Raw genomic sequence first — 25,709 nt, 5'->3', positions numbered from 1 at the left:
AACGTTTGATGTTTTGTTTGAAGGAGATAGTATTTAGTGAATAAGTATAATAAAAATTAATTGCATTACAGATTTATTTGGGGATGCATGTGCGAATGTGTGAATAGGCAGAAGCCACTACTGGTACTAAGAATAACTCATTAAACAATTCCTGAAACTCTTACTATTGGAGAGATTTTGTGTACGCTTAACCTTGAGAATGGTGTGAAGGAAGATTATCTATTCACTGCTGTAAAATACATTAAATGGATGTTTATTTTCTCTAACATCTCAGAGCATAGCCTATCTTGTCTTACTAATTTACGTAAAAATATCACATCATTAAAAACTCTTATCTTTCAAAGTATTGAGACCAAACTGGCTACATAAAGTTACATAATTTGTATTATGATATTCAATATTTCTTTCATCATATTAAATCCACTTACTTGTGTTGCAGTTTGAAGTTAGTTGCAAAGTTCTTGGTGCACTGAAGAGACTCCAGGTCCAGTTCCATGCTCTCGCAGGATGAGTTTGGCCGTTCCTTCTTGATGTTCTCAATCGCAGCATCTGCCTTCTCCAAGTTACGGCAGGCAAATATAACAGTGCATCCATGAAAGGCTAAAGCTCTGGCAGTTTCAAAGCCTACAAAAATGGCAACAATATGATAAAGGTACAAAGAATTTCCTAACAACATAATGTTATTAAATATATACCTAATAAAACTGATCTCCAAACATCAAAACTAAAATACTTAACCTTGAAACTACAATTGTTTCGAGCCAAAATATTTTATATCAATAATATTACTCTGTACTGTCAAAACTAATCTTGGCAGTGGAATATTTCTAAAATTGTGTTTCCAAGCATGTGTACAATAATTGTTTCATTAAAAAAAAAATCACATTTTAGAGACACACAGAAGTCTTTTTAAACCTATAACAGATGCTGAGGGTGAAGGTAGTTTAAACAAAACTACTGGCAAGAATCAGGGATATTGTTCAGTTTCACAGTCCTGCTTTTCCTCAGAAACTGGTGAAAGTTATTAAAAACCCCCTCTACATTGAAGATGTATAAAACGCTTAAGTATGATATGCCTTAATTTTTAATTTCGCATTGCAAGTTTCAATGCAGAATTAGGCATCTGAATGAACTTTCTCTACCTCCTAGGGAAAGTCGAGGTACAAGTCAGTGAGTTTTATGTACACAATTTAAAGATTAGATTGTTGTTGTTTTGACTGAGATGCAATCACGATTGGAACCTTCACGGATCATCACGACACAAGATGCCAAGCCGCATATCGAAAAATACTTTCCTGTACTAAATTACAAAAGTTCATAAAAACACTGAATGTGATTCATCTCATTCCTTCATGAACCATATTTACTTAAGTTGACTTCTATCATTTGTAACAGCTGAGTATTTAATATATCTGATTGTTCTGAAGTACCCATATACAGTTTTGGATCACATTGGTAAATTCTCAGTATTGTATTGGTGTGGGTAATAATTTTAATCTCTCTAATGCCTAAAATGGTTTATCATGGCATGCAGAAAAACTTCTCTGTGCCATGACCTAACCCAGGTTTGAGATCTGTAGGAAGGTACATCAGAAAGCTAACAGTAGTGCATGAAACATTACTCACCTATACCACAATTCGCTCCAGTGACAATTGCAACCTTCCCACTTAGGTCCCTGCCATGCAAAACTTGGAGGGCTGTGCTTGATGCATCAAAGCGCTGGCGAATGTCATTTGGATGTTCCTTTTCTTCGATGGCAAAGGCCAGACGAGGATCTGTGTATGTTGTTTTCTGACTGATGTGGTCCACAAAGAACACCTTTCCATCCTCGCTGATCTTCTTCTCCCAACCATAAGGCAGTTCTGGAATTACAAGCAGAGAAAAATCTAGTCAGATACTTAAAACTGCATAGTGCTATTTCCTACTTTATAATAATACTCTCATAACATTCTACAATGTGTCTGAAAATATATCTATCACGAATAATGCCATATGACTTAGTAACTTAGAGGGTAGAAATAGCTAGTGCTTTTCAATCTTTCTTGCCAGAACTTACACATCGATCTGTCTGCCTTCACCACAGTGGCACACTGAAGATTTGCACACACACCAACAGCAGACAGATTTGGCAAACAAAGTCCACTTTATGCTCAGATAGGCTAATCGGTACTAGTCACTGTGCTACATGCCTCCACACGGAATAGAACCTATTCTCTGTCCAAAGTCAACATAAGAAAACACACATGCAGTTGTGCAGGAATCTTGTACATGTGAATATAGTGTATAGGATAAAACAATATCACTAAAGACAGCTGCTATAGTGAAGTTGTGGGAACTTATATGGGGGTGGGCAATGGGAAATAATACAAAAACCCTGCGGAAAGAAAAGTACGGTGGCACCACCTGTTATGTCCAAGTGAAACACAAGGGTCACTATGTTTGCTACGAGTCACTGGCCTGTGCAGGTCCATTAAGGCTGTTGAGGCCTGCATGAGCTGTGGAAAGGATCACCATTGCCCAATTCCAGACAGGATTTCCAGGTGGGTGAAATGGTAGCATCAAGCAGGTTTGGTCACAGATAGATAACATAAGGGGGCCCAGATGACAGTATGTATGCCCAAAAATGTTCAACAAGTCTATGTGGCTCTCCAGCCAATTCTGCAGCATTTCTTCCATCGTCATGCAGGAACACTGCACATTACTTGCAGTTCGCTGTGTTACAGTTACACTCATGCAAATTGCAAGGTGTGCAACAGTTGCAGCCGGAAGAGAGAAAGTTACGCCAATGGAGGTCATCTTGAGTAGACACACGCCATGGCACGTTAAGTGAGACGTCACTTGGTGTATCAATAATCACAATGTATCTGAACTGCACAGCCATCAATACATATTGTGAACCTACCCTACATTTTTTATTATCAATGTTAGCTCTTGTACAATTTTCCACGGCGCATGTAGCTGTACAGCTAACACATAGGAAAGGAACTATTTTCTAGGAAGTCATGTAGTTTTGTTTACATTAACTTCATTCTTGCAGTGGATGGAGAATAGGATGCCTTGATTAAAAGGCAACAACATTACCACTAAGATATGGGTTCTCAGATTCCTCAATGCCAACTGTGTTTGTTGGAATTGTACCATATCTGTAAACCACACGAGAACAGGGCTGATGTGTCTCTCAATTCCACTGATCATTGACTTGGCAAATGCACATCCACTGAAGTGTTAAACTTACACTATATTCTATAAAAAAAATAAAAATTTCAATAAAATACAAATAAACCTTCAATAAAATCAACAGCCCTTTGGAAGCTAAACCTTTTCAGACCAAAATCTGACACTCCTTTTCAAGTAGTCTGCAATTATGCTCATGACTCTGGGTTGACAGCAAAAAGTCTGAATTAAAAGATGCAGCTATGTGGGAAACCATGCAAAAATTAAAAAGTATACTATGGGTGAACCATCGGCATGTTCTTCTCATTTACAACCAATTCAGAAATCCTACACCAACATAGGTTTTGAAAATGTTCCATTTATGCAAATCTTACATTTCAATCGAGCATAATCAATTTGATGTCTATGGGAAAGGATAGTATGGGAAATTTAGCCCAAACAAGTTGCAGTAAACATCTGCCAAAACAAATACTGCATGATTGAGAATACACAGCTTATTGAAATGAAGATTTAAAAAATGAGACTTTCATTTGTTAAAGTAGTTTCATTATGTATGTGGCAGTAGATGTGCTCACGGGAAAATGGCAAGTGGTGCTTGCAAAGATTTTTTCCATTTTATGTTTTTGTTGCTTACTGGATGTTCTATGAAAGGATTAGATGTTTTCAAAGTCTGAAGCCACGATTGTTCAAGTTTACCCCTTGCATATGCTTGCAGCTTAAGTCTCGTGGACTTACTTCACATAGTTTAAGCAGGGCTCTGGCCATGCTTTTACCTTCCCACCTCTGGGTCTGTGCAAGCAGACCCGTAGCTAGAAGAGGGGCACGGGAGGCAACTGCCCCCCCTGAGAGCCTGCTTTGCCCCCCCCTGTGAAAAATACGGAACACATTCCTACCTGGAATTTTCACTAATCTTTACAATTATATCATGTGTTCTAGCAACATAACAAAGACACTTATTGATTTTGTGATTTATTAGGGTGTATGGGATTCCATATAATGTCGTATCAGGAATGGGGGGGGGGTTCCCTTCCAGATTCAGACTTCGGGAAATTATTTAGCATTTTTCAGTATCTAGAAGAGTTGTGACATTTTGAGTACGGTAGTCTTGTATTAAAGGTGCCTAATGTGTTCGGATGTTTATCTTGGATGTGTTACTTGGAACTGCTTAAATTTTTGTTTCCCAAGTCTACCTTTTGGTAATGATGATTCATGTGGTACAGAGAGGGAATGGATATTTGATTTTTGTTACTTAGCGTTTCTGCCACATCTAGCTAATCGCAACAATGAGTGATGACGTGGAATTGATGAAGAGACACTCATAAACAGTGCTGCAACCACAGGGGGGCTGGGGGCATTGTCTTGCCCCCGAACTTGGACGGAAGTCCATTCTAGGGGAAGCAAACATTGAAGTAAAAAAAACAAGACTAGGAGAATCTAAGAATAGCAGGACAATTGGATACTCATGATGGAATTAGTTTTCACGTGTTCCTTGCATTTTTCTTCCAGACGGCCAAGAGCACTTGCAAGGGGCACAGAGGGGCAATTGCCTTCCCCCCTTCGATTACAAATTTTATACTAGTAAAAGTACATTTCATAAAATTTTATTTTTCGCTCCGCTCGCAATGTCTGCTATTCTTCTAGTCCAAGTTCAGAGCCATAGATAGCTATGGGGCAGCGGGAGTTGGCCATGGGAGCCAAACGATCTATATGAAAGAAAAATGTTAAAGAGAATGCCATGGCGCCCCGTAAAATTATTTGCACCCTATTAAAACAATTTTTTTCTATGAGACTTAATATGAAATATTAATGATGACACTGTAATCCAAGAAGTCTCTGATCAATCAAGGGATTCATATTTGTTTGTCAGGTGTCAAACACATGTATTTCACTTATAATTCACACAATATTTTGCAAAATGGTTAACATAACCAGTAGGCAAACATTGTCTGGAGTGATTCAAGAGTATTCCCTTTGAAGGAAATAGAGTTCGTGGTGAACTAAGGGACCCATGTTTTAATGTTTTAGCAAGTACAAAAAAATGTATTACAAATTTTTATACAATTCATCAAAGTGTAGATAATATGTAACCATAATTATTTAATTCATTCGATTTTTCTTGCATAACACAACATAATGGTATTGTTGGATTCTCGTTAATTCCTTTTTGCGTAAAAATCTTGCATATTGGAAACTAGAAGGAATCATTATGAAGCATGATTTATAAAGGGCTCCCTTAATCTGTTCTGCAGAGGGGCCCAAAGCTGTTGGTACATATTAATCGTCCATTAACATTATCGAGCTGTAAATATCAAGTAGATACAGTCCCTATTAATGTGGAAAAGTCATTATCGAAATATTGCTATTTGATGTTGCTCGAAGTTTTTTTTTGTTCGTTGGAGTTTCAAGATATCATCCCTTTTCTGTTACTTATCTCTTTTGGGGGAGGGGGGCAACTACCTCTGTGTACCCTACTATATCTGCCAATGCGACACCGTATATTAAAAATTTGCCCCCTCTAGGATTGACTTTGCCCCCGCTACAAAGAATTCCTGGCTACGGGCCTGTGTGCGAGCATCGCAAATTCTACTCTATAATTAATTGATCTTACTTATGCACAGAATAGGCAACAACTATAAAAAAAAAAAAATTCAATCTGATAAATTGTATATTGTCTCATAGAAGTGTCAGTACATTTGCTATTCCTTTTCGGGTAAGACTTAAAGCCATGTACATATTCATGAAAATGGGTTGCTTAATTCCAGTGACATGAACTTAGTATGAAACACTGCAGTAGGGTAGGAAAGATCATGGATAAAACTGTAGCTTTGAACTTACATTTTTCTTTCTCTTGTGTTAAAGTTTTATGCTTCAATCTTGCAACGCCCGACATGAATACAGTTGGCAAAACACATGAAGCACCACTATTTGAGGCAAGGTGGATTGATTTAAATCAGGTGATTTTTAAAAAAATAACCAATTTAAATCACTTTAAAGAAATAATTTATAGAATAATGTACACGAGGATTTTGTAGACATCAGAATCACTTTTGGTGAAAGTACATTGATCTCGTAATCATTTAATGGTGTATTATTAGGCTCTAAGGAAGGAAAAGAAATAATACAAAACATATGAACTAATGGGGTGAAGCTCATGTGAAAGAAAATGTTATATGTAAACTGTAAACACACTTAAATATTTCTCGATTTAAAATTCAATAATTTTTATAGGCAAAAATAGCAAACATTTTGTGTAGAAAAATACTAATCATGTTAAACTGTAGTCATTATCATTAAACTGTAAATAAACATGGTAGCTGATATTTTTCAATAACAAATTGGCTACAAAGATTATATAAATATTTTAAGTTACAATTATAGAGTAGATCCAGAATATTTTATTTTTCACTAAAATTATTATAGTTTCATTAACACTCTCAACAAACATGTCCATGTACAGCATCAGAAACAGAAAGTGTATACAGTATTTACAAATATTTTTTTATTTGCTTTAATCAAACTAATATTTTTTTATTTGCTTTAATCAAACTATATAATCAAATATTTTACAGGGCCTTTTACTAGAAAAAGCCTTTCTGAAAATAACATATACTATACATATGGTGGCAAAAACATACAAGCAATTTAAAGTGTTTTTTTAATTAAAAAAATAGATTTAAATAAAAAATCTGATTTAAATATAAAAAAAATCATCAACAATGATATTTTTAATAAAAATCATGATTCTTATCTTCCCTGATTTGAGATGAAAAAGAAGATAACTTCCTACAAAAAAAAGGCACTTGTATTCATCTCGACTGAAGCTCAAGCAGATGATGGAAATTTTCCATGTAAACAAATTTTAAACCTAAAATTTCTCACAAATGAACTTTATATCTTCAAAAAGAATGTTTCAGAAATGATAGAAAAATCTGCAAATACATTTACATATTTTGACAGTTGAATTTTGATACATTTTGTGCTCAAGGTGGAAGTTCCTAAGTGGGGGATGTTTGTTCACCATCACCTCTCACCATCTACACACATACATTACCAATTTAAAGGGTCTGTGTGATACCAATGTATCCAAAAATTCTAATTCAATTCAATTAAACAGTATATACTATTTAAAATATTTCATTTAAGGTGGGAAGTTTCCATTTGCAATTTCACATATTCAGACTCTAAATACATTTACAAACACAAGTCTCAAATATTACGGGATATACTAAGCTACGAAAGATTGTTAATTGTATAAAAATTTCAAACTATAATTTACCAAACCAACTTCAAGATGTCTTACCTTGCAATAATCTTACATCTGTCAGATAGATTGTTCTGCAAAGGACACTAACAAAATAAATGCATTGATAGAATTCTGTTTTATTTTCCATGTAGCTTTCCTTTTATTCCTGGATAAAAATAAAAGCTAAACTGTGAAAAAACTTGCCTCAAGGCATTCATTAATATTAATATGTACAAATTCAATGGGATTTGGATTAATAAAACTTACAATTTTTCACATCTACGGAGAAAAATTCAAGCACAATTCATGCATAATTCCAGGAGCCAATAATTCACACATAATTACCGGTGGGTAGCCACCCTCCATATTCAGTCACTTGCCTAACCCCAATGCTATTGTGTACTCAGTGATTTATCCACACACCACTTACACATCTTCAACACCCCCTAAAATTTTTTACAAAGGCCCAACTTATGGTAATTTTGACTCTAAATATACCCTTACCCACTCCCCCCTAAACACAAACCTACACCTCCTGCAAATTAAACATTCTGGATAAACCCCTGGTGTGTACTTCTTTCACAGTGTTACAATTTTTACAATCCAGGTTGAAACACAATCACATTTGAAAGGCAAGTACTGTTCTTGGGACCTGTTAACCCACTGTACCCACTTGAGAATTATGTTGATTTTTTTTTTAAATCAATAGATTTCGATGTTTTACATAACATAAAATTGGTTCCATCGTGCGGAACACAAATAACTGCGATTTGATCTCAAAGTATGTCCCACGTAAGTAAAAACCTGACATCTGAGTACTTTCGCCACTTTTTATTAGTATTTGTATGTTGGTAGTTACATATTTTTGAAAATTGGAAGATTTTCAGAAATTTGGTGGACGAACGAAGGCACCATATGACACAAAACATGTCACATCCCTCAAACTATGTTGAGCATTGTGTTGATGTGTGTATTGTTGGAGTGGGGAAGACAGTCCTAACAGAAAATAACTGTGTTACCACTCTAACCTAACCACGAAAGCATATATTGAACAAAACCTTAAGTAATCGCTAAAACTCCGCAGTATGTGTTAACAGACGTACATCGAAATCGAACCATGTAAAAATTGCATTCGTAAGATGATGAAATCGCAATTAAACAAAAGGAACTTGGGCCCAGGTGAGAGTGATAACACAATTATTTTCTGTTAGGACTGTCCTTCTCCTCTCCAACAATACTCCACATAGTTTGAGAGATACGACATATTTTGCATCATATGGTGCCATTGTTCATCAAATTTCTGAAAATTTTTAACATATTTGTTGGACAAGTCTAATATTGCACGTACCAATTTCGTATAGGCACAACACCTCTTACTCGTATATTTCGTCATTTTTAACATTCATACTTACGTATTCTGCATTGCGAAACATTCTTCAAGGTGGTATGTTGCTTTTTTCACAAAAATAATTTCAATTTTTCAGATTACGAGTAATTATTGTTCTTCCTTTTTTTGCTTCCATAACACACAATATGGCGGACACAGCTTGGCTAGCATTGTGTAATTCAGTGTTTCCAACCTTCTTAACTGGAAAATGCCCCACAAACCATTCCCGCATAGCCCCAGAAACCATTCACAGTAACGTTAGGTTAGGCAAACATAGTTAAAATTTGGAGTCGTAGTAATATCAGGAATGTAGGTTTCGTTTCTTCATCTTCTTGCAAAACAACTGTGTGGTTGGAAACACTGACAGGGGGTTACATCATCAAACGTAAGCGACATCCGGTTCACGTAGAGGAAGCAAATGGAAGCAACGGCAATTGTGCGTCGGAGAGATATTTTTCTTGAAAACACATGAATTCCCGGTCAAATAGATTACACGACGAAAGAAAACACCTCCACAAACTTTCCAAATGCTACAGAAACTCATTTCCGTAAGTAGTTTCTTCTGTAAAAGTAATACGGGTACTAGTTCCGTATAGTGGAAACACCTAGAAATCATTTCTTTCGCACTTTTTTTACATTGCTAAAGAAATCATTTCTTTCGAACCTATTTACATTGCTAACGTACAATTCTGCATTGCGGAACATTTCTTTAGGTGTAATAATGAATATCTAACGGAAATAATGTATATTTCTTAAATTTAGGAGTACTTACTGTTGTTCCATTTCTCGGTTCTGTAACACACAATATGGTGATAGCGTACTGGTTCATTGCACATTGTGGCAGTGTTTTGTCGATTTGAAATGTCTATGCAGTGTATCCAACCTTCTTCACCAAAAAATAACTAAATTCGTGGCTGGATTTGAAATTTTGCTAATACCTAGTTAGCCTCACAAACCATTGGCGTTAGCCCCACAGACCATTGACGTCAGCCCCACAAACCATTGACATTAGCCCCACAAACCATTCACGTTAACCCAAAAAACATTGGCGTTAGCCCCACAAACCATTTCCAGTAGGGTTAGGTTAGGTTTGCAAGCATAGTTTCAATTTTCGAAAAATAAAAAAATCTTGCAACAAAAAGGCATGTTTGGAAAAATTGACAGGGGGGTTACGTCATGAAATGCACGGACCATCCGTGACGTATAGAAGCAAATGGAAGCAACAGGACTTGCATGTCAGAGAGATACTTTTATAGAAAAAAAAAAGATTTCACGGTAAAAAATATTACAATGCAAAAGAAAACACATTGAGGAACTTCATCAATGATACAGAAAGTGATTTCTGTAAGTAGTTTCTTCTGTAAAAATAGGCACAAGTGGTTCGGATCCCACTTTAAACTGTAGGTCCAGTCCCGATTAGCCTTACTGTGCATAAAGTGGACTTAAAACACAAAATCAATCCATCTTCTGTAAAAATGAAGAAATCAGTTTCCACTATACAAAACTGTTACCATAATACGTTGTGCCCATATGAAATTGTTACCATATTGCATATTGGTCATATTGGACCATGTGAAAAAAAATTGAAGCAAATCCCGTGACTATTAAGCAACTTTTTGTTTTTGAATTTGGTGATTTCACATGTATTGACTGTATTGGAAATTTTTAGGGATGATATTTTAAGTCAGAGCCCTAAACCTGACCCACCTAACCTAAAAACTAAAGTATTTAGCAATGTAATACCTTTTCTAAGCCCACGCACATGAAGCAATCCGTAAACGAATGGCTTTTCACAAACAAAAAATCATAGAGGAGTGTATGTAAGGGAAAAATCCTTTTCCTGACAAGATACGGTAAGAAATCACTAAAACTTTGAAACATATGTCAACAGATAAATTCAACCAAGTAAAAAAAAATCGGAGCGAATTTACAATATAGAGAAAGTCTCCAATTTTGTTAATTTTCGGTATACTAACTAATTTTGACCTCCAAATCACGAATCTGTTGAAAGAAACCGGGGGTCACGTCTGAAAATTTGAAAAAAAGCCGATTGAATTTTTTATATACAGGGTGTTTCTAAAGGTCGTTTACAACGCTTGGGAGGTGATTCCTCACACAAAAACAAGCAAAAAGTCTAAGTTCCATTTTTACGACTGAGGCTTCGTTTCCGAGATAGGAGCCTCGCAAAAGGTGACAAAGTGAACGTCACACCTGACTGGGACGAACACTATAACAGATAGAGAGGCGGTTCCAAGGGAATCATAAAGGAATCGTATGTGCTCAGTCCGGAAGTCACTATGAAAAGTTCACTGCACGCATGCGCAATGGAGTCCTCAAAGGAATTGGGGATTTCCAGCAAGAACAATACATGGAAAGGGTATAAAACGCAGGAAGAAGGACCGTGACTATGAGAAATGCGTTAAAGGCAACACATCCCGACCTCAAACATCAAAACATGAGCACCGAACACAAAATCCGAAAAGTTGAGCACGGTTGCATACCCCAGTTACACGCGAGGAATGAACGAATCATGTCATGTGGCATACGAGAGACACATTACTCCACCAGGAGGAGGGAAAGAAAAACACAATATCAGATGATTGCGACAACGTGTATTTTTACACGTGACAACTACGTAATATCCCCCCCCCCCACACACACACACACTCAACAAACAACAAATGCTACAATATCTTACGCACAGACAGTCCGTGTCACTGTACACCAACTGAAGATGTCACTTTCACCACACAAAGGGGGGGGGGGGAGCAATACCAAGAGTGTTCTCACTGGTATTTGCCGAGGGCAATAATCACAGACGGTTTTCAAAATGTCTGCCGTTTACTTCTACGCAGAGATGACAGCGACGAATCAAGGATTGTCGAGTACGAGCAAACAAGCCAGGTGTATCTGCTACCGTCGCGGCGGCGACGTTGATGCGAGCAACGAGGTCCTCAGCCGATGTGACAGGTCTGTCGTATACGACGGTTTTCATTTCTCCCCAGAAGAAAAAATCGAGAGGGTTGAGATCTGGCGACCTTGGTGGCCAAGGCACAGGCTCATCCCTACCAATGAACCTATTGCGAAACACGTCATGCAGGAAATGTCGTACATTACAATCGAAATGAGCTGGTGCACCATCGTGTTGGTACCACATTTCTTGCCGCAGTGCCAAAGGTACGGTCTCCAACAGTTCAGGCAGAACCTCACTAAGAAATGCATGATACGTGCGACCATTCAGGCGAACAGGGAGAATGTATGGTCCAATTAAATGATCATGTACTATCCTGCACCACACATTCACTGAAAACCTGTGCTGGTGATGGGCCACAAAAAGTGCATGTGGGTTGTCAAAGTCCCATACATGACTGTTTCTACTATTGAAGACATCCATCCTGGTGAAAATGGCTTCATCTGTCCACAATACGTTTGCCCCGAAGTGAGGGTTTGTGTCCAGCTGATGCAACAACCATTGGCAAAACTCCATACGAGGGCGAAAGTCACGAGGTAACAGTTCTTGTACTTTCTGCAGTTTAAAAGGGTGCATTCCTTCCTCTGACAACACTCGCCAAACATTCACATGAGACGTGTTTCGTGCCCGAGCGAGCACTCGCGTACTGGTGCCAGGATGTTCTGCGACCGCTGTTAACACATCTTCTGCAAACTGATGTGTGCGTACACTTCGGGGTCTTCCAACTTCTTGCCGCGGTGGTAACACTGACCCTGTTTCACGCAGTCGACTGTCCACTACCTGAAAGAAGGTGTGAGACGGTAAACGTCTATGTGGAAAGCGTTCTCCATAAAGACGCCTTGCCTCATGGCTATTACCACGTGCCTCCCCATACATGAGATGCATGTCTGCTAGCTACTGGGTCGTATACGCAACCATCTGTGTAATAGGGAGCTGGAACTGCAAAGTATAGTTTTTGTTTAACACTGGCACACTGCACAAATTGGCCGTATCACCGTACGAACACCACAGACCAATTGTTGTGATACTTGACTTGCCCACTCCACCACGTCAACTTCTTTCAATACAACATACTAGTACTCTTCAATGCGTATGACAACCTAGAGCGAACTGCTGATCACATCCCAGCACCTGCAACACGACTGGAACGACTGTCGGAGAGAACCAACCCTTCGAGCTCCTCTCGCGGGAACAGCAGTCATGAAGGTCAAACGTAGACTACGAGAGCCAGACTAGCCTGAGCAGCGCTTCCAAAACTGGTCTCTTTTAGGTCACAATGATCGCCTGTGAACACTTTTGGTATTGCTCCCCACCCCCTTTGTGTGGTGAAAGTGACATCTTCAGTTGGTGTACAGTGACACGCACTGTCTGTGCATAAGACATTGTAGCATTTGTTGTTTGTTGAGTGTGTGTGTGGGGGGGGATATTACGTAGTTGTCACTTGTAAAAATACACGTTGTCGCAATCATCTGATATTGTGTTTTTCTTTCCCTCCTCCTGGTGGAGTAATGTGTCTCTCGTATGCCACATGACATGATTCGTTCATTCCTCGCGTGTAACTGGGGTATGCAACCGTGCTCAACTTTTCGGATTTTGTGTTCGGTGCTCATGTTTTGATGTTTGAGGTCGGGATGTGTTGTATTTAACGCATTTCTCATTGTCACGGTCCTTCTTGCTGCGTTACATACCTTTTCCATGCATTGTTCTTGCTGGAAATCCCCAATTCCTTTGAGGACTCCATTGCGCATGCGTGCAGTGAACTTTTCATAGTGACTTCCGGACTGAGCACATACGATTCCTTTATGATTCCCTTGGAACCGCCTCTCTATCTGTTATAGTATTCGTCCCAGTCAGGTGTGACGTTCACTTTGTCACCTTTTGCGAAGCTCCTATCTCGGAAACGAAGCCTCAGTCGTAAAAATGGAACTTAGACTTTTTGCTTGTTTTTGTGTGAGGAATCACCTCCCAAGCGTTGTAAACGACCTTTAGAAACACCCTGTATATAGGTGTATATGCGTAGTTTTACGAACAAAAATGTAATATCCTGTCTGTGTCCAACCACGCAGTTGTTTTACAAGAAAATGATGTATGATGTTCAATTCTAGTACAATCCCTATTTATTCGATGAATGTACGGGTGAAATGAGTGCTAATGGAACCTAACCTAACAGGCCTAACCTAACCTCGTGTGAATGGTTCGTGGGGCTACCCGTGGATGGTTTGTGGGCTACCCGTGGATGGTTTTTGGGGCTAACGTCAATGGTTTGTGGGGCTACCCGTGGATGGTTTTTGGTGCTAACGAACAATTTTTCATCAAAATGTACAATTTCCAGACGTGACCCCTGGTTTTTTACAACAGATTAGTGATTAGGAGGCCAAAATGAGTTAGTATACCGAAAATTAACGAAATTGGAGACTTTCTCTATATTGTACATTCTAGCCAAAAATTCTGTGTACCATGATTAATTCTGAATTAATCAATCGGAACTTTGGTCCAGGTCATACTATACATGTAACCATATAGTCTTCGGTAACACTTTACTATACCGGAGACTGATTTCTTCAAATTTACAGGAGAAAGTACTTATGCAAATCATTTTCTGTAGCATTGTTGATGTTCGGGAATGTAGTTTTGATCCATTTTAATGTGAATGCATGTGGTTTTCTACGAAAATCTATTTCCGACACGCTATTGCTGCTGCTGCCATTTGCTTTCTGCACAAGAACACAATACGCTACTGTATTATCCGTATATGCTAAATTGAACGAAAGGAGTGCTAATGGAACCTAAGCTAACAGGCCTAACTTAACCTAGTAGGCATACCTCGTCCCCGTGATGGTTCGTGGGGCTATCGTGAATTTTTGGGCTAACGTCAATGGTTTTTGGGGCTACCCGTGGATGGTTTGTGGGAAATAAGGAACAACAGTAAGTACTCGTTAATGTAAGAAATAGACATTATTTTCGTCAGAAATTCATTATTTCACCTAAAGAAATGTTCCGCAATGCATACTACGTTAGCAATGTAAAAAATTGTGAAAGAAATCATTGATAGGTGTCTCCGGTATAGTATAGTAGTACCCAGTCTTCATCATATCTCCCATATTACATCAAGTGCCATTTTCTATTATTGCATACAAATAAATTGCATGTGTTGTTTCGAGAACACCTCGTGTGATTTTCATATGAAACTGAATAGCCTACCAGAGCAGTAATGAATTTATTTTGGATGATATCTAACCATGTATTGTAAAGTTGTTCAAACCGAAGAGCCTACCAGAGCAGCACTGAATTTCTTTTGGATGATATCTAACGAAGCATTGTGAAGTTGTTGTTCTTTGAAATACGAACATTCACCTTAACTGTAATGCAATAGGCCTTAATATATCACTCTGGGGAATGTACCTTTCATCACAGCTGGAAATACAACACTTAACAAATGTGATCTTGCAAAATTTTACCAGGAACGGGAATTGTTAGTGGGTGTGATTCGTGCATTGTGTTCTAGGAATTCTTCTCGAGGAGAAAACTGATTGATTTTCAATGGCTAACAAGTCTCTATTATGTTACCAATAAGACGTGAAAGAATCACTGTATCATAGATGTTCAAAATTCAGTAAAACTGTCACTATGTTTGAGCTCACCTCCTGATACAACTTTCTTCTTCCCCGTTCTTGGATGTGTCCACTGTGTTCCTTTTGTTCCATGGCTGTGAAGAAAAAGAAAACATAAATAAAGGAAGGCGCCTTTTTTGGTTGCAGCTATACATATAAGAAAACAGAACTTTAACAAGAATATCTCCTTGAAATATTTATTTTACATTAAGGAACTGTTCTACTGTGTATGAAAGCAGAACTTGTCAGCTGGGTGTGTTTTCTAATACTCTATTTTATATTCATTAATATAAACTACAAGCCAATACGAGTACTGATTCTCACTTTGCGTAATAAACTCTGCCGTCTGTGGTAGCCCTTTCCTCCCATCCCGGTGGTAACTCATCTTCACTGTCTGTATCTGGAAGAACTGCCGCCATGTTAATCAGCAGACGAATAAATCTCTGGTCTCCCTATCACACAACACTTGAGCAACCTGTCGTTCTGACGTCAGACGAGGAAAGCCTACGTTGTTGTTGTTTACTTACTTTTCCATAAAGCAATTTCAGTTTGTGTTTCATTTCTGTTGCGCAAATTATGATCAAATATTTTTGTGCAGATAAGAGGAAATACACTGAGAAAATTACATCAGTTACACAGGACATATCAATACTTAGTTTATGTATAATTATTACAACGAAACAATGTGTGTATTCATGGGCGTATTTAAGGGGGGTTCAACGGGTCCAATCCCCCTTTTGGTTCAGTAAAATTACCAGATTACCTGTTGTATCCGCTTGTTCATAAAAATTTCTTCGGACTTACGTAATCCCACACACCAGACGGAACTGCAGACTAAATGTCTGCAATTTCCTGATAGTTTCGGAATTTCTGCGATAAGAAACTGCATTGAGACTGTCAAATCAGTTAATTTTCCCTCCTCGAGTCATCTTAAAGAAATTTAGTTTTTAAAACGCAGTGAACAAGATGAACAGAAAAGTATCAATAATAAGTGGCGTGACTTCGTGACTACATACACACAACTTTGTCGGGTGAACTATACTTAGGTATAAACGCCCATGTGTATAACATTATATCCCATACTGAAATGCTATGAGGGCCTCCCTGATGGCGCAGTGGTAACGTCTTCGCCTTGTAATGAAGGGGTCACGGGTTCGATACCCGGTGGAGTCACATAGTGGTTCGGATCTAACTTTAAACTGTAGGTCCAGTCCCGATTAGCCTTACTGTGCATAAAGTCAACTTAAAACATCAATTCAGCAACAACTTTGGAAATGGTACGATATATTTTGAATTTTGTATTGCGAGAAAGCCGCTTCATTTCTTTACCCCGAACGCATTAATTGGTTGGTTCACAACCTCACCACTGGAGACATGGCAGCCTTGGTCTCGTTCTCGTTGAGAGTTGTAAATGTCTCATTGACAGTTTCGTCTCGATTTATAAACATCCGTCTCGATTTCGGAGGGCAATTCTCGTTCTTGCCACAAGTCTCGAAAAATATAGAATTAACAACGTATGCAAAGGCTTATCGTACAAATTTCACAGTGCATAGAGATTATAAATACAAAGAAACAAAACTTAATATTCTTTTTTAGTTTGTTTGACTCCTCGTTTCGACGCTACTAGTGTTGCCCACGAGACGAGACTTTGGCCTGTCTCGTCTCGTGGAAATGCTGTGAAATGCTGCCTCGTCTCGAAAATATTCGTTTGTCTCGGGACACATGATCAATCTCGTCTCGTCTCGAATTTTTAAAAGCCTGTCCCGTCTCGTCCCTTGGGCAACACTAGACGCTACGAGCCCTCGAAATCTGGATATTATCCTGCTTATATATGAAAACCTAATCACAGATTCAGAATTTCCACGAATGAACTGGCGTTGTAATTATTATACACAAAATGATTTATCTGAGGAAGTCGCATGTTCCGGGTTTGACTCTCGACCTGGGCATGACTGTTTCCTTGTGAGTGACATTTCATTGAACTGGAAATTGTTACATGGGAGGATGTTTGCTCGAAACTTTGGGGACAGCTACGGGGATGCTTCTATTGTTAATGTTAGTGTTGCTCACGAGACAAGACATTTTCCGTCTCATCTCATAAAAGGAGACGGGACAAGCGAATGTTTTCGAAATTAGATGGGACACACCAAAAAGTTTGTATCGTATCGTGGCAGGTCGGGTGATACTTAGATTGTGCTTGTTGGTGGTGGTGGTAGTGGGTGTGTGTGCATAGTCTATGGTGTGTGTGGGGAGGGAAGGGGTTCTCCTGTACACCGACTTCGAATGCTGCTTGTAGTCATTCATCTTCGTTGTCGTGATTAGCCAAAAGTGGGAAGAAATGTGATGTTAGATAAGATATATTAAATTAACCATGCGTTCTCATCGTTGCGGTTAAACAAAGTGTCGGAAAAGCGACGCAAAAGTAGGATAAATACAAAAATTTGCAATATATATAATAACTGAAGAAAACTGTCGTTTACTGCAGAAATTTTAAAAAGTCTCCGTACCTTTTTATACCGTATCACCTCTTATATTGCAGAAATTGGCGTGTAAACCAGAGTGTTCTAATCGTATTGTTATTTTAAAATTTATGAAGATAATATTTTGACAGAAATAATTATAATTCCAGAAAATACATTCCTATAACAATAAATTCTTGCTACTCAGAACCAACCTATGTATTCGCAATGAACAAAGCTCCATTGACTGTTACAGGTTTTGCTTTGTCGGCCTAATGGGAAAACCCTCCACCGAGTGGCTGAATTATAGTATATACTGCTATACTTTTAGGACATAATTCATCTCCAAGAAATGGAGCACACACATTTCTGCACTGGAAGTTACAAGATACTTGTTTTACACAGTAACAAGTGATTTGCTATCGTTTTCACGGTTCAAGCTAAGTTGACGGGACGAGCAGAAGCCCAGACTGCACGCATATCTAAGTGATGAAGTCAGAGGACCTCTGCTACTCAGAACCAACCTATGTATTCGCAATGAACAAAGCTCCATTGACTGTTACAGGTTTTGCTTTGTCGGCCTAATGGGAAAACCCTCCACCGAGTGGCTGAATTATAGTATATACTGCTATACTTTTAGGACATAATTCATCTCCAAGAAATGGAGCACACACATTTCTGCACTGGAAGTTACAAGATACTTGTTTTACACAGTAACAAGTGATTTGCTATCGTTTTCACGGTTCAAGCTAAGTTGACGGGACGAGCAGAAGCCCAGACTGCACGCATATCTAAGTGATGAAGTCAGAGGACCTCTAGTCTGTGCAGAGGACGTTTTCAAATCAGTGACGTAGGAGATGAATTTCAGCGGTGTTTGAAGGCGTGTTTCTCGAGAACTAAAACAAATATCGCAGAGATATTTTGCACATCTCATGTTTGTGTCATTATCCGTAAAATGAATGGATTTAAAACGTTTTTCGTGTCAAAATGGAAATGTCCATTTAAGTGCTTTATTCTTGTGAATCTTGTAAAGAATAATACATATCTATTAATTCCACGTGACTGTACTTTTATTTTTATAGTCTCTATTAAGAACTGACTCCTATTTTTTACGTGATATCATACTTTTTATCGTGGCTAGTAGTAAATATGGTTCTCTATTTTTACATACACATTTATCGAGAAGAATAGTTATTACAAGAAACTTGTTTCATGTCTTGCAACCTCTAGGGCTTTCTTAATTACCCAAAACAAATGGGACGAAAATACGAGGGGGAAATGTCTGCTTAATATAAAGAAAACATATGTTAATATTAAATTATCGGATAGGGCATAATGTATAATATAATAATAAATATCATGCGCTTACTCACTTAATACATTTTTTCCTTTGTAATTTGGCGAGTTTCACCGATTCCTACTCCCGCCGTTGAATTACACCTGTGATTACACAGCTAGGGACGACCAAAATTACGTCAAGTGTAGTGTTCTTTGTGCATAAACATACTATTTTTAGCCCGTCTGAGCTACCCTGCCGTTACGCTTTAATATATTAAATCTTAGGTTCAAGAGAATGTAATTTTCGGATACTTATGACTTGCTACATAATCATATCGGTTTGCTAAACACATTTTCGTTATCGATTTACAGGAGAAATTCTTACCTTCGTTGAAAATAACGTTTGGATAGGGGTGGCGCCTCTAGCGGAAAAGTTTGGCAATGAACACTAGGGATGTGCGGGATCCCGAAAAGTCGGGACCGGGATCGGGAAAAAAATACTTGGGGAAATGACTTCCCGACTTTTCGGATCCCGAGCAGCTGGGAAATACCGAATGGTCATTTTAGAAAGTCGTTAATTCTCGACGTTTTTTGCATTGTAAATGTCTGGAACTTAACGGAAATTGTTAGTTTTGCTACGTCCCGTAGCGATGCACTTCACAAGTACACGTACAGTGGGATCCATAAGAATTATCGTGCGAATTGTCCATCACCATGTTTGTGCACTTTATTTGACCCAATAAGAGCTTCAAGAATTAAAAGCAAACTCAAAACAAGCTGTTGACAACTTCTGCACCAGCATACATAAAAATCCATCGCTTAAAAACACACACGATGCGAGGGAAAAATTAATGAAAATAGTCATGGACAATTTGCACGGTGATACTCATGGATCCCACTGTACCTCGTAAGCTCAGCAGAACATGATATGGGCATCTCCGGATTCGGGCTGAGATACTATGTTCCTTCCCCTTTGATCCACTTGTGAAGTTCCGTGACGGCCTCGTGGATGTTCTTCTATTACTGCTCTGAACTAAGTATAACGGCTTTTAAATAAAGAAAATCGCAGTTTATTCTAATCTAGCTTTATTAGAATATTAAACACACTCGTATGGTACGTAATACATACAACCTAAACACAGACAATTCCGACCGTTATCCGTGCGAGATACGTACGCGAAAACGCCCGCAATGCGAAGCAGCTCTTGCTTCGCGAGATCTCACCGAAAAACTGTTAGGCGTTCTCTGGAAGACGGTTACACCTCCCCATTCAGTATATATTCATCTGGCACAGTGAATTTTTATATGACGTGGCAAGAATGCATGCAGGAACGCTTAATCTTCTACTCGACAAAAGAATTTAAAGAAATCAACAATGCAATTTGAAATAATGCGGAATAGAATAGCGTCTGCCAAAAATATGAACTAATTACAAATGAATATAAGGAATTTAACTTAGAAATTAATAACTTCGGCTTCAATTCACTGATCAAAATGAAACTTATAACACTCCTTAGAACAATTAGAAACGCATCAAACTATTGCTATTGAGTATAATAATAATAATATAAAACCACGAAGTAATGGCCAACTAGGGGTCATTACGGTTTTTGTACCAGAAATGCAAGAACAATCACGTAAGGTGAAGAAGACGTATAGAATTCGAGATTTCCAGAGCTCCGGGAAATTTGGAATATTTCCGGTCCAGAAAATTTTCCGACCTTGTCGGGAAATTGCTAATATTTTCCGTCCCGAATATCGGGATTTTAAAAATTTCCCGCCCCGATCCCGTCCCGACCCAAAAAGTTTGTCCCGCCCACCCCTGATTTGAGCAGACCCATTTTTTTTTCATTAAAATAACGAGGTGACTTCCAAGAGCTTCTTTAAAAGAGCTTCTTAGTAAAAATTATTATTGCGTATTCGGCAGTTGATATTGGATTCAATGGTATAAATTCCCGACATTCGGGGCGGGCAGCGCTCAAAGTGAGGAGGGGGGCGGTGGATGCTCTCCCCCAGATGAGAAAATTTTGATAAAACTTATCTCCACGGGGCAACCATGACTTCTCCCGAGGACTCTGAAGGGGAGCTCGTTGCAAAGACCTTATTTTAATTTTTGGTAGTTTCTGCTGCCACCATGGACGTCCGCAGGATTTTTTCCAGGGAGGGGCAAGGAAGGTATTTTTTTCCAGGGGGGGCAACGAAGACAAATTTTACCCAAAAATAGTGTTCTTCCCTAAAAAAACATTGCTTAAATTTGAATTTATGGTGTTCATGCAATAATTAACACATATTATTGTGGCTAAAATGAGATTATATGTGTGAAATGCATGTTTTTTAAATGACTTTCATTTTCCAGGGGGGGGCCACGCCCCCCCCTTCCGGACGCCCATGGCTGCCACGTTCTTTTTCTGCTGTAACCTCAAAAGAGACATGCGCGTGGCAGCAGACTCGGTCTTCGCTTTATCGTGATTTCATCATGCTATGTATGCAATTACGTCTGTAACACATACTGTGAAGTTTTAGCGATTACTTACACAAAAATGTTTTAAGATTAGGTCGCTTAGCATTCTTTTAATAATAAATCTAAATGCTCTCGTAGTTAGGTTAGGTTCTGTTAGCATTAAAATAATATCGCTAAATGCTTTCTAAAAGAAAAGGTTCTAAATTACCTGTACATTCATTCCCACTAGTCATAAACTTGCATTTTCTCGTCCATCTGTTCTTATTATTTGTAACATCCTCTAAGCAGACGAATTACATGGCAGGAGCAAATTTGACGCTTATTCTTGCTGCTGACACGCGCGTGGCAGCAGACTCGGCCTTTATTTCTTCAGATATTGCTAAATAATTTGCACAGAAGGAATGAAATGAAGCGAGAGTGTGCCATTTCGACGTACATGAAAGTACAGCGCCTTGAATCAAGACCATCTTGAGGTTCAGGCCACAGCGCTCAGTCAAGACGTCATCATCTGGAGGCGGTCGTCGTAACGCTGTAAACCCCTTGTAGTATTTTTATCAGAGAATTAAGGTATATTTATTTCTTTTATGAAGTTAAATTTTGACATTTACCCTCCCGACGAATATAATTAGAAGAAAAAAGTAGAATATTGAATATTTACACCAAAATTTTCATTCAGGAAGTCACTACGGCCACCACAAGAAATCCTACCATAGCTCAAAAAACGGGTTGAAAACCGTTAGAAACTTCCTGGCGGAAAAATTTAAACATTGCATATCTTTGAAAAATATTATTTGGAATATTTGTCAGCTACAGTTAAATTCGTAACCGCTTTTGTATGTAAAAATCAATTGATTAAATCAAAGCCCCGCATGTTAGGTTGACAGCAAACTTTCCAAGTTACCTAATCAATTAAATTGCTTTAGCTTTACCCAAAATTAATCAACCAGATAATGCAGATATTTTGTGTAGCTATACAATCTCAATACAATAACTTAATTTATATATCCTTGCAGCAAAAGAAATTGGTACAAGGGCAATGTTACATTTCTGTGTATAAGGTCTAAACCTAAATCATTTTCACATTGTAAGTTCGACCCTACTGACTTTATTGAACAAAAGATAATACACAAATTTAATCTTTTCATTGTCGTTAGTAAGATCTGTGACAATAACTAGAGTTTCTAACATTTTCATTGAAAGGAAAAAGCAGATTAATATTTTGATTTTAGCGATCACTTGAGAAATAAACATTTGAAATATTTCCTTACACTGTTTTTACACTCTGTTAATAAAATCGTGAAGAGTATTAATAAATTATGAAACAATAAACATTATCACTGATTTAATAATCCGTTACGAACATCGAAGCTTCACAAAGACAAAAAATAAAAAGCAGTTCATATGAAACAGTTTTATAACATTTAATACATTTTTCGTTCATATTAACATAGCTAGGTAACAAAATGCTTTCTGTGTGAAAACATTTGTGTATATTCTTGGATAATTTTACACACGAATATTTCATCGAAGTTCTTGCTACACATCGTACCCTTGTCTTCGCTTTATCGTGATTTCATCATGCTATGTATGCAATTACGTCTGTAACACATACTGTGAAGTTTTAGCGATTACTTACACAAAAATGTTTTAAGATTAGGTCGCTTAGCATTCTTTTAATAATAAATCTAAATGCTCTCGTAGTTAGGTTAGGTTCTGTTAGCATTAAAATAATATCGCTAAATGCTTTCTAAAAGAAAAGGTTCTAAATTACCTGTACATTCATTCCCACTAGTCATAAACTTGCATTTTCTCGTCCATCTGTTCTTATTATTTGTAACATCCTCTAAGCAGACGAATTACATGGCAGGAGCAAATTTGACGCTTATTCTTGCTGCTGACACGCGCGTGGCAGCAGACTCGGCCTTTATTTCTTCAGATATTGCTAAATAATTTGCACAGAAGGAATGAAATGAAGCGAGAGTGTGCCATTTCGACGTACATGAAAGTACAGCGCCTTGAATCAAGACCATCTTGAGGTTCAGGCCACAGCGCTCAGTCAAGACGTCATCATCTGGAGGCGGTCGTCGTAACGCTGTAAACCCCTTGTAGTATTTTTATCAGAGAATTAAGGTATATTTATTTCTTTTATGAAGTTAAATTTTGACATTTACCCTCCCGACGAATATAATTAGAAGAAAAAAGTAGAATATTGAATATTTACACCAAAATTTTCATTCAGGAAGTCACTACGGCCACCACAAGAAATCCTACCATAGCTCAAAAAACGGGTTGAAAACCGTTAGAAACTTCCTGGCGGAAAAATTTAAACATTGCATATCTTTGAAAAATATTATTTGGAATATTTGTCAGCTACAGTTAAATTCGTAACCGCTTTTGTATGTAAAAATCAATTGATTAAATCAAAGCCCCGCATGTTAGGTTGACAGCAAACTTTCCAAGTTACCTAATCAATTAAATTGCTTTAGCTTTACCCAAAATTAATCAACCAGATAATGCAGATATTTTGTGTAGCTATACAATCTCAATACAATAACTTAATTTATATATCCTTGCAGCAAAAGAAATTGGTACAAGGGCAATGTTACATTTCTGTGTATAAGGTCTAAACCTAAATCATTTTCACATTGTAAGTTCGACCCTACTGACTTTATTGAACAAAAGATAATACACAAATTTAATCTTTTCATTGTCGTTAGTAAGATCTGTGACAATAACTAGAGTTTCTAACATTTTCATTGAAAGGAAAAAGCAGATTAATATTTTGATTTTAGCGATCACTTGAGAAATAAACATTTGAAATATTTCCTTACACTGTTTTTACACTCTGTTAATAAAATCGTGAAGAGTATTAATAAATTATGAAACAATAAACATTATCACTGATTTAATAATCCGTTACGAACATCGAAGCTTCACAAAGACAAAAAATAAAAAGCAGTTCATATGAAACAGTTTTATAACATTTAATACATTTTTCGTTCATATTAACATAGCTAGGTAACAAAATGCTTTCTGTGTGAAAACATTTGTGTATATTCTTGGATAATTTTACACACGAATATTTCATCGAAGTTCTTGCTACACATCGTACCCTTGTATTTGAATGCACAACACGGCTTCCATTAGCCTCCAATTAGCCTAAAGAAGCATAAAGCGGGGTAAAATAAAAATGTAAATGTACACATGTTATCAACTTTGTCCAGTTGTATAGCTTTCTTTCATTAAGTATATTTTGAAACTAAAAATTTGTGGAAGTCATATGAATATGTTATCGAATACTTGCATAAAATTTACACTGACGAACTGCTGGTAGACACTAACGTAATATTTTAAACGTTGACTAAATCTTGAAACAAATTAATTTGCAATCATAAACAACAACGCATCTTAACGTTAACCAACGTTTGTAATTCAGGGTAAATTATTTGTTATTTGTAAAGAAAATTGTTGACGAGATAAAACATGACCACATTTAAGAGTATATTAGATTCCGGACACATCCGATGTTTACATCATAAACTATTACTCTTATTTATTTATGAGTATAAAATCTTTGTTACTTAACTTGTATATTTTCGCATGGACCGAAACGCATTTTCAACACTATCTTGAAGAAATGTGAACGTTACTCTTACCTTTTTCATCATAATTGCCTCTGCAATTGAGCGCACAACACTTATACACCAGATCTCTTGCACATTTAAGCATATTTACACGTCATGTAAACTCGATTACAGTTCTTAAATTTGCATTACAATTCCATATTCACTAAAAAGATCCAACATTGATTCCGAAGAAGCAAATCAAACATTGCGGCTATCTCGCCTCCAGTTGATGACGCTTAGTCACGTGACCGGAGCAAGCCATTAGGCTTTCATATAGAGAAGGTAATGCTTGAATACGTTTTGTGGAAAACGGGACGGTTCTGCGCTCTCAGGCGGTTCCTCTGAATTATGATCCGCTAGAGGCGCTGGTGTCGCTCCGCTGCAACGTCTGATTCTTTTACATGAAGCATTTCTATGAATGTCATAATTGTTATGATATTTGGTACAGTGGATGTGGAGATAATAACGGACATTCTAGACAGTCGACCACGTCCTGTT

The 25,709-nt window shown here is 37.7% G+C and overlaps 1 protein-coding gene across 1 annotated transcript in view; it reads right to left on the bottom strand.

The window, feature by feature from the left end:
- Wwox (WW domain-containing oxidoreductase) overlaps positions 1-15,835 on the bottom strand; it is a 30,404-nt gene extending 14,569 nt beyond the window's left edge. The window contains exons 1-4 of the mRNA XM_083124671.1: positions 15,712-15,835; positions 15,418-15,482; positions 1,627-1,863; positions 429-624 (exon numbers count right to left, since the gene is read on the bottom strand). Coding sequence (XP_082980797.1) covers positions 429-624; positions 1,627-1,863; positions 15,418-15,482; positions 15,712-15,806 — 593 coding nt within the window. The 5' untranslated portion in view covers positions 15,807-15,835. The remainder of the gene's footprint in view (positions 1-428; positions 625-1,626; positions 1,864-15,417; positions 15,483-15,711) is intronic.
- Between the last annotated feature and the right edge of the window lie 9,874 nt (positions 15,836-25,709).

This window comes from Lepisma saccharinum, chromosome 1, assembly GCF_977018435.1.
Source record: "Lepisma saccharinum chromosome 1, izLepSacc3.1, whole genome shotgun sequence".
Taxonomy (NCBI): Eukaryota; Metazoa; Arthropoda; class Insecta; order Zygentoma; family Lepismatidae; genus Lepisma; species Lepisma saccharinum.
The sequence above is the reverse complement of the archived record's forward strand: the minus strand, read 5'-3'. Positions and strand labels throughout refer to the sequence as shown.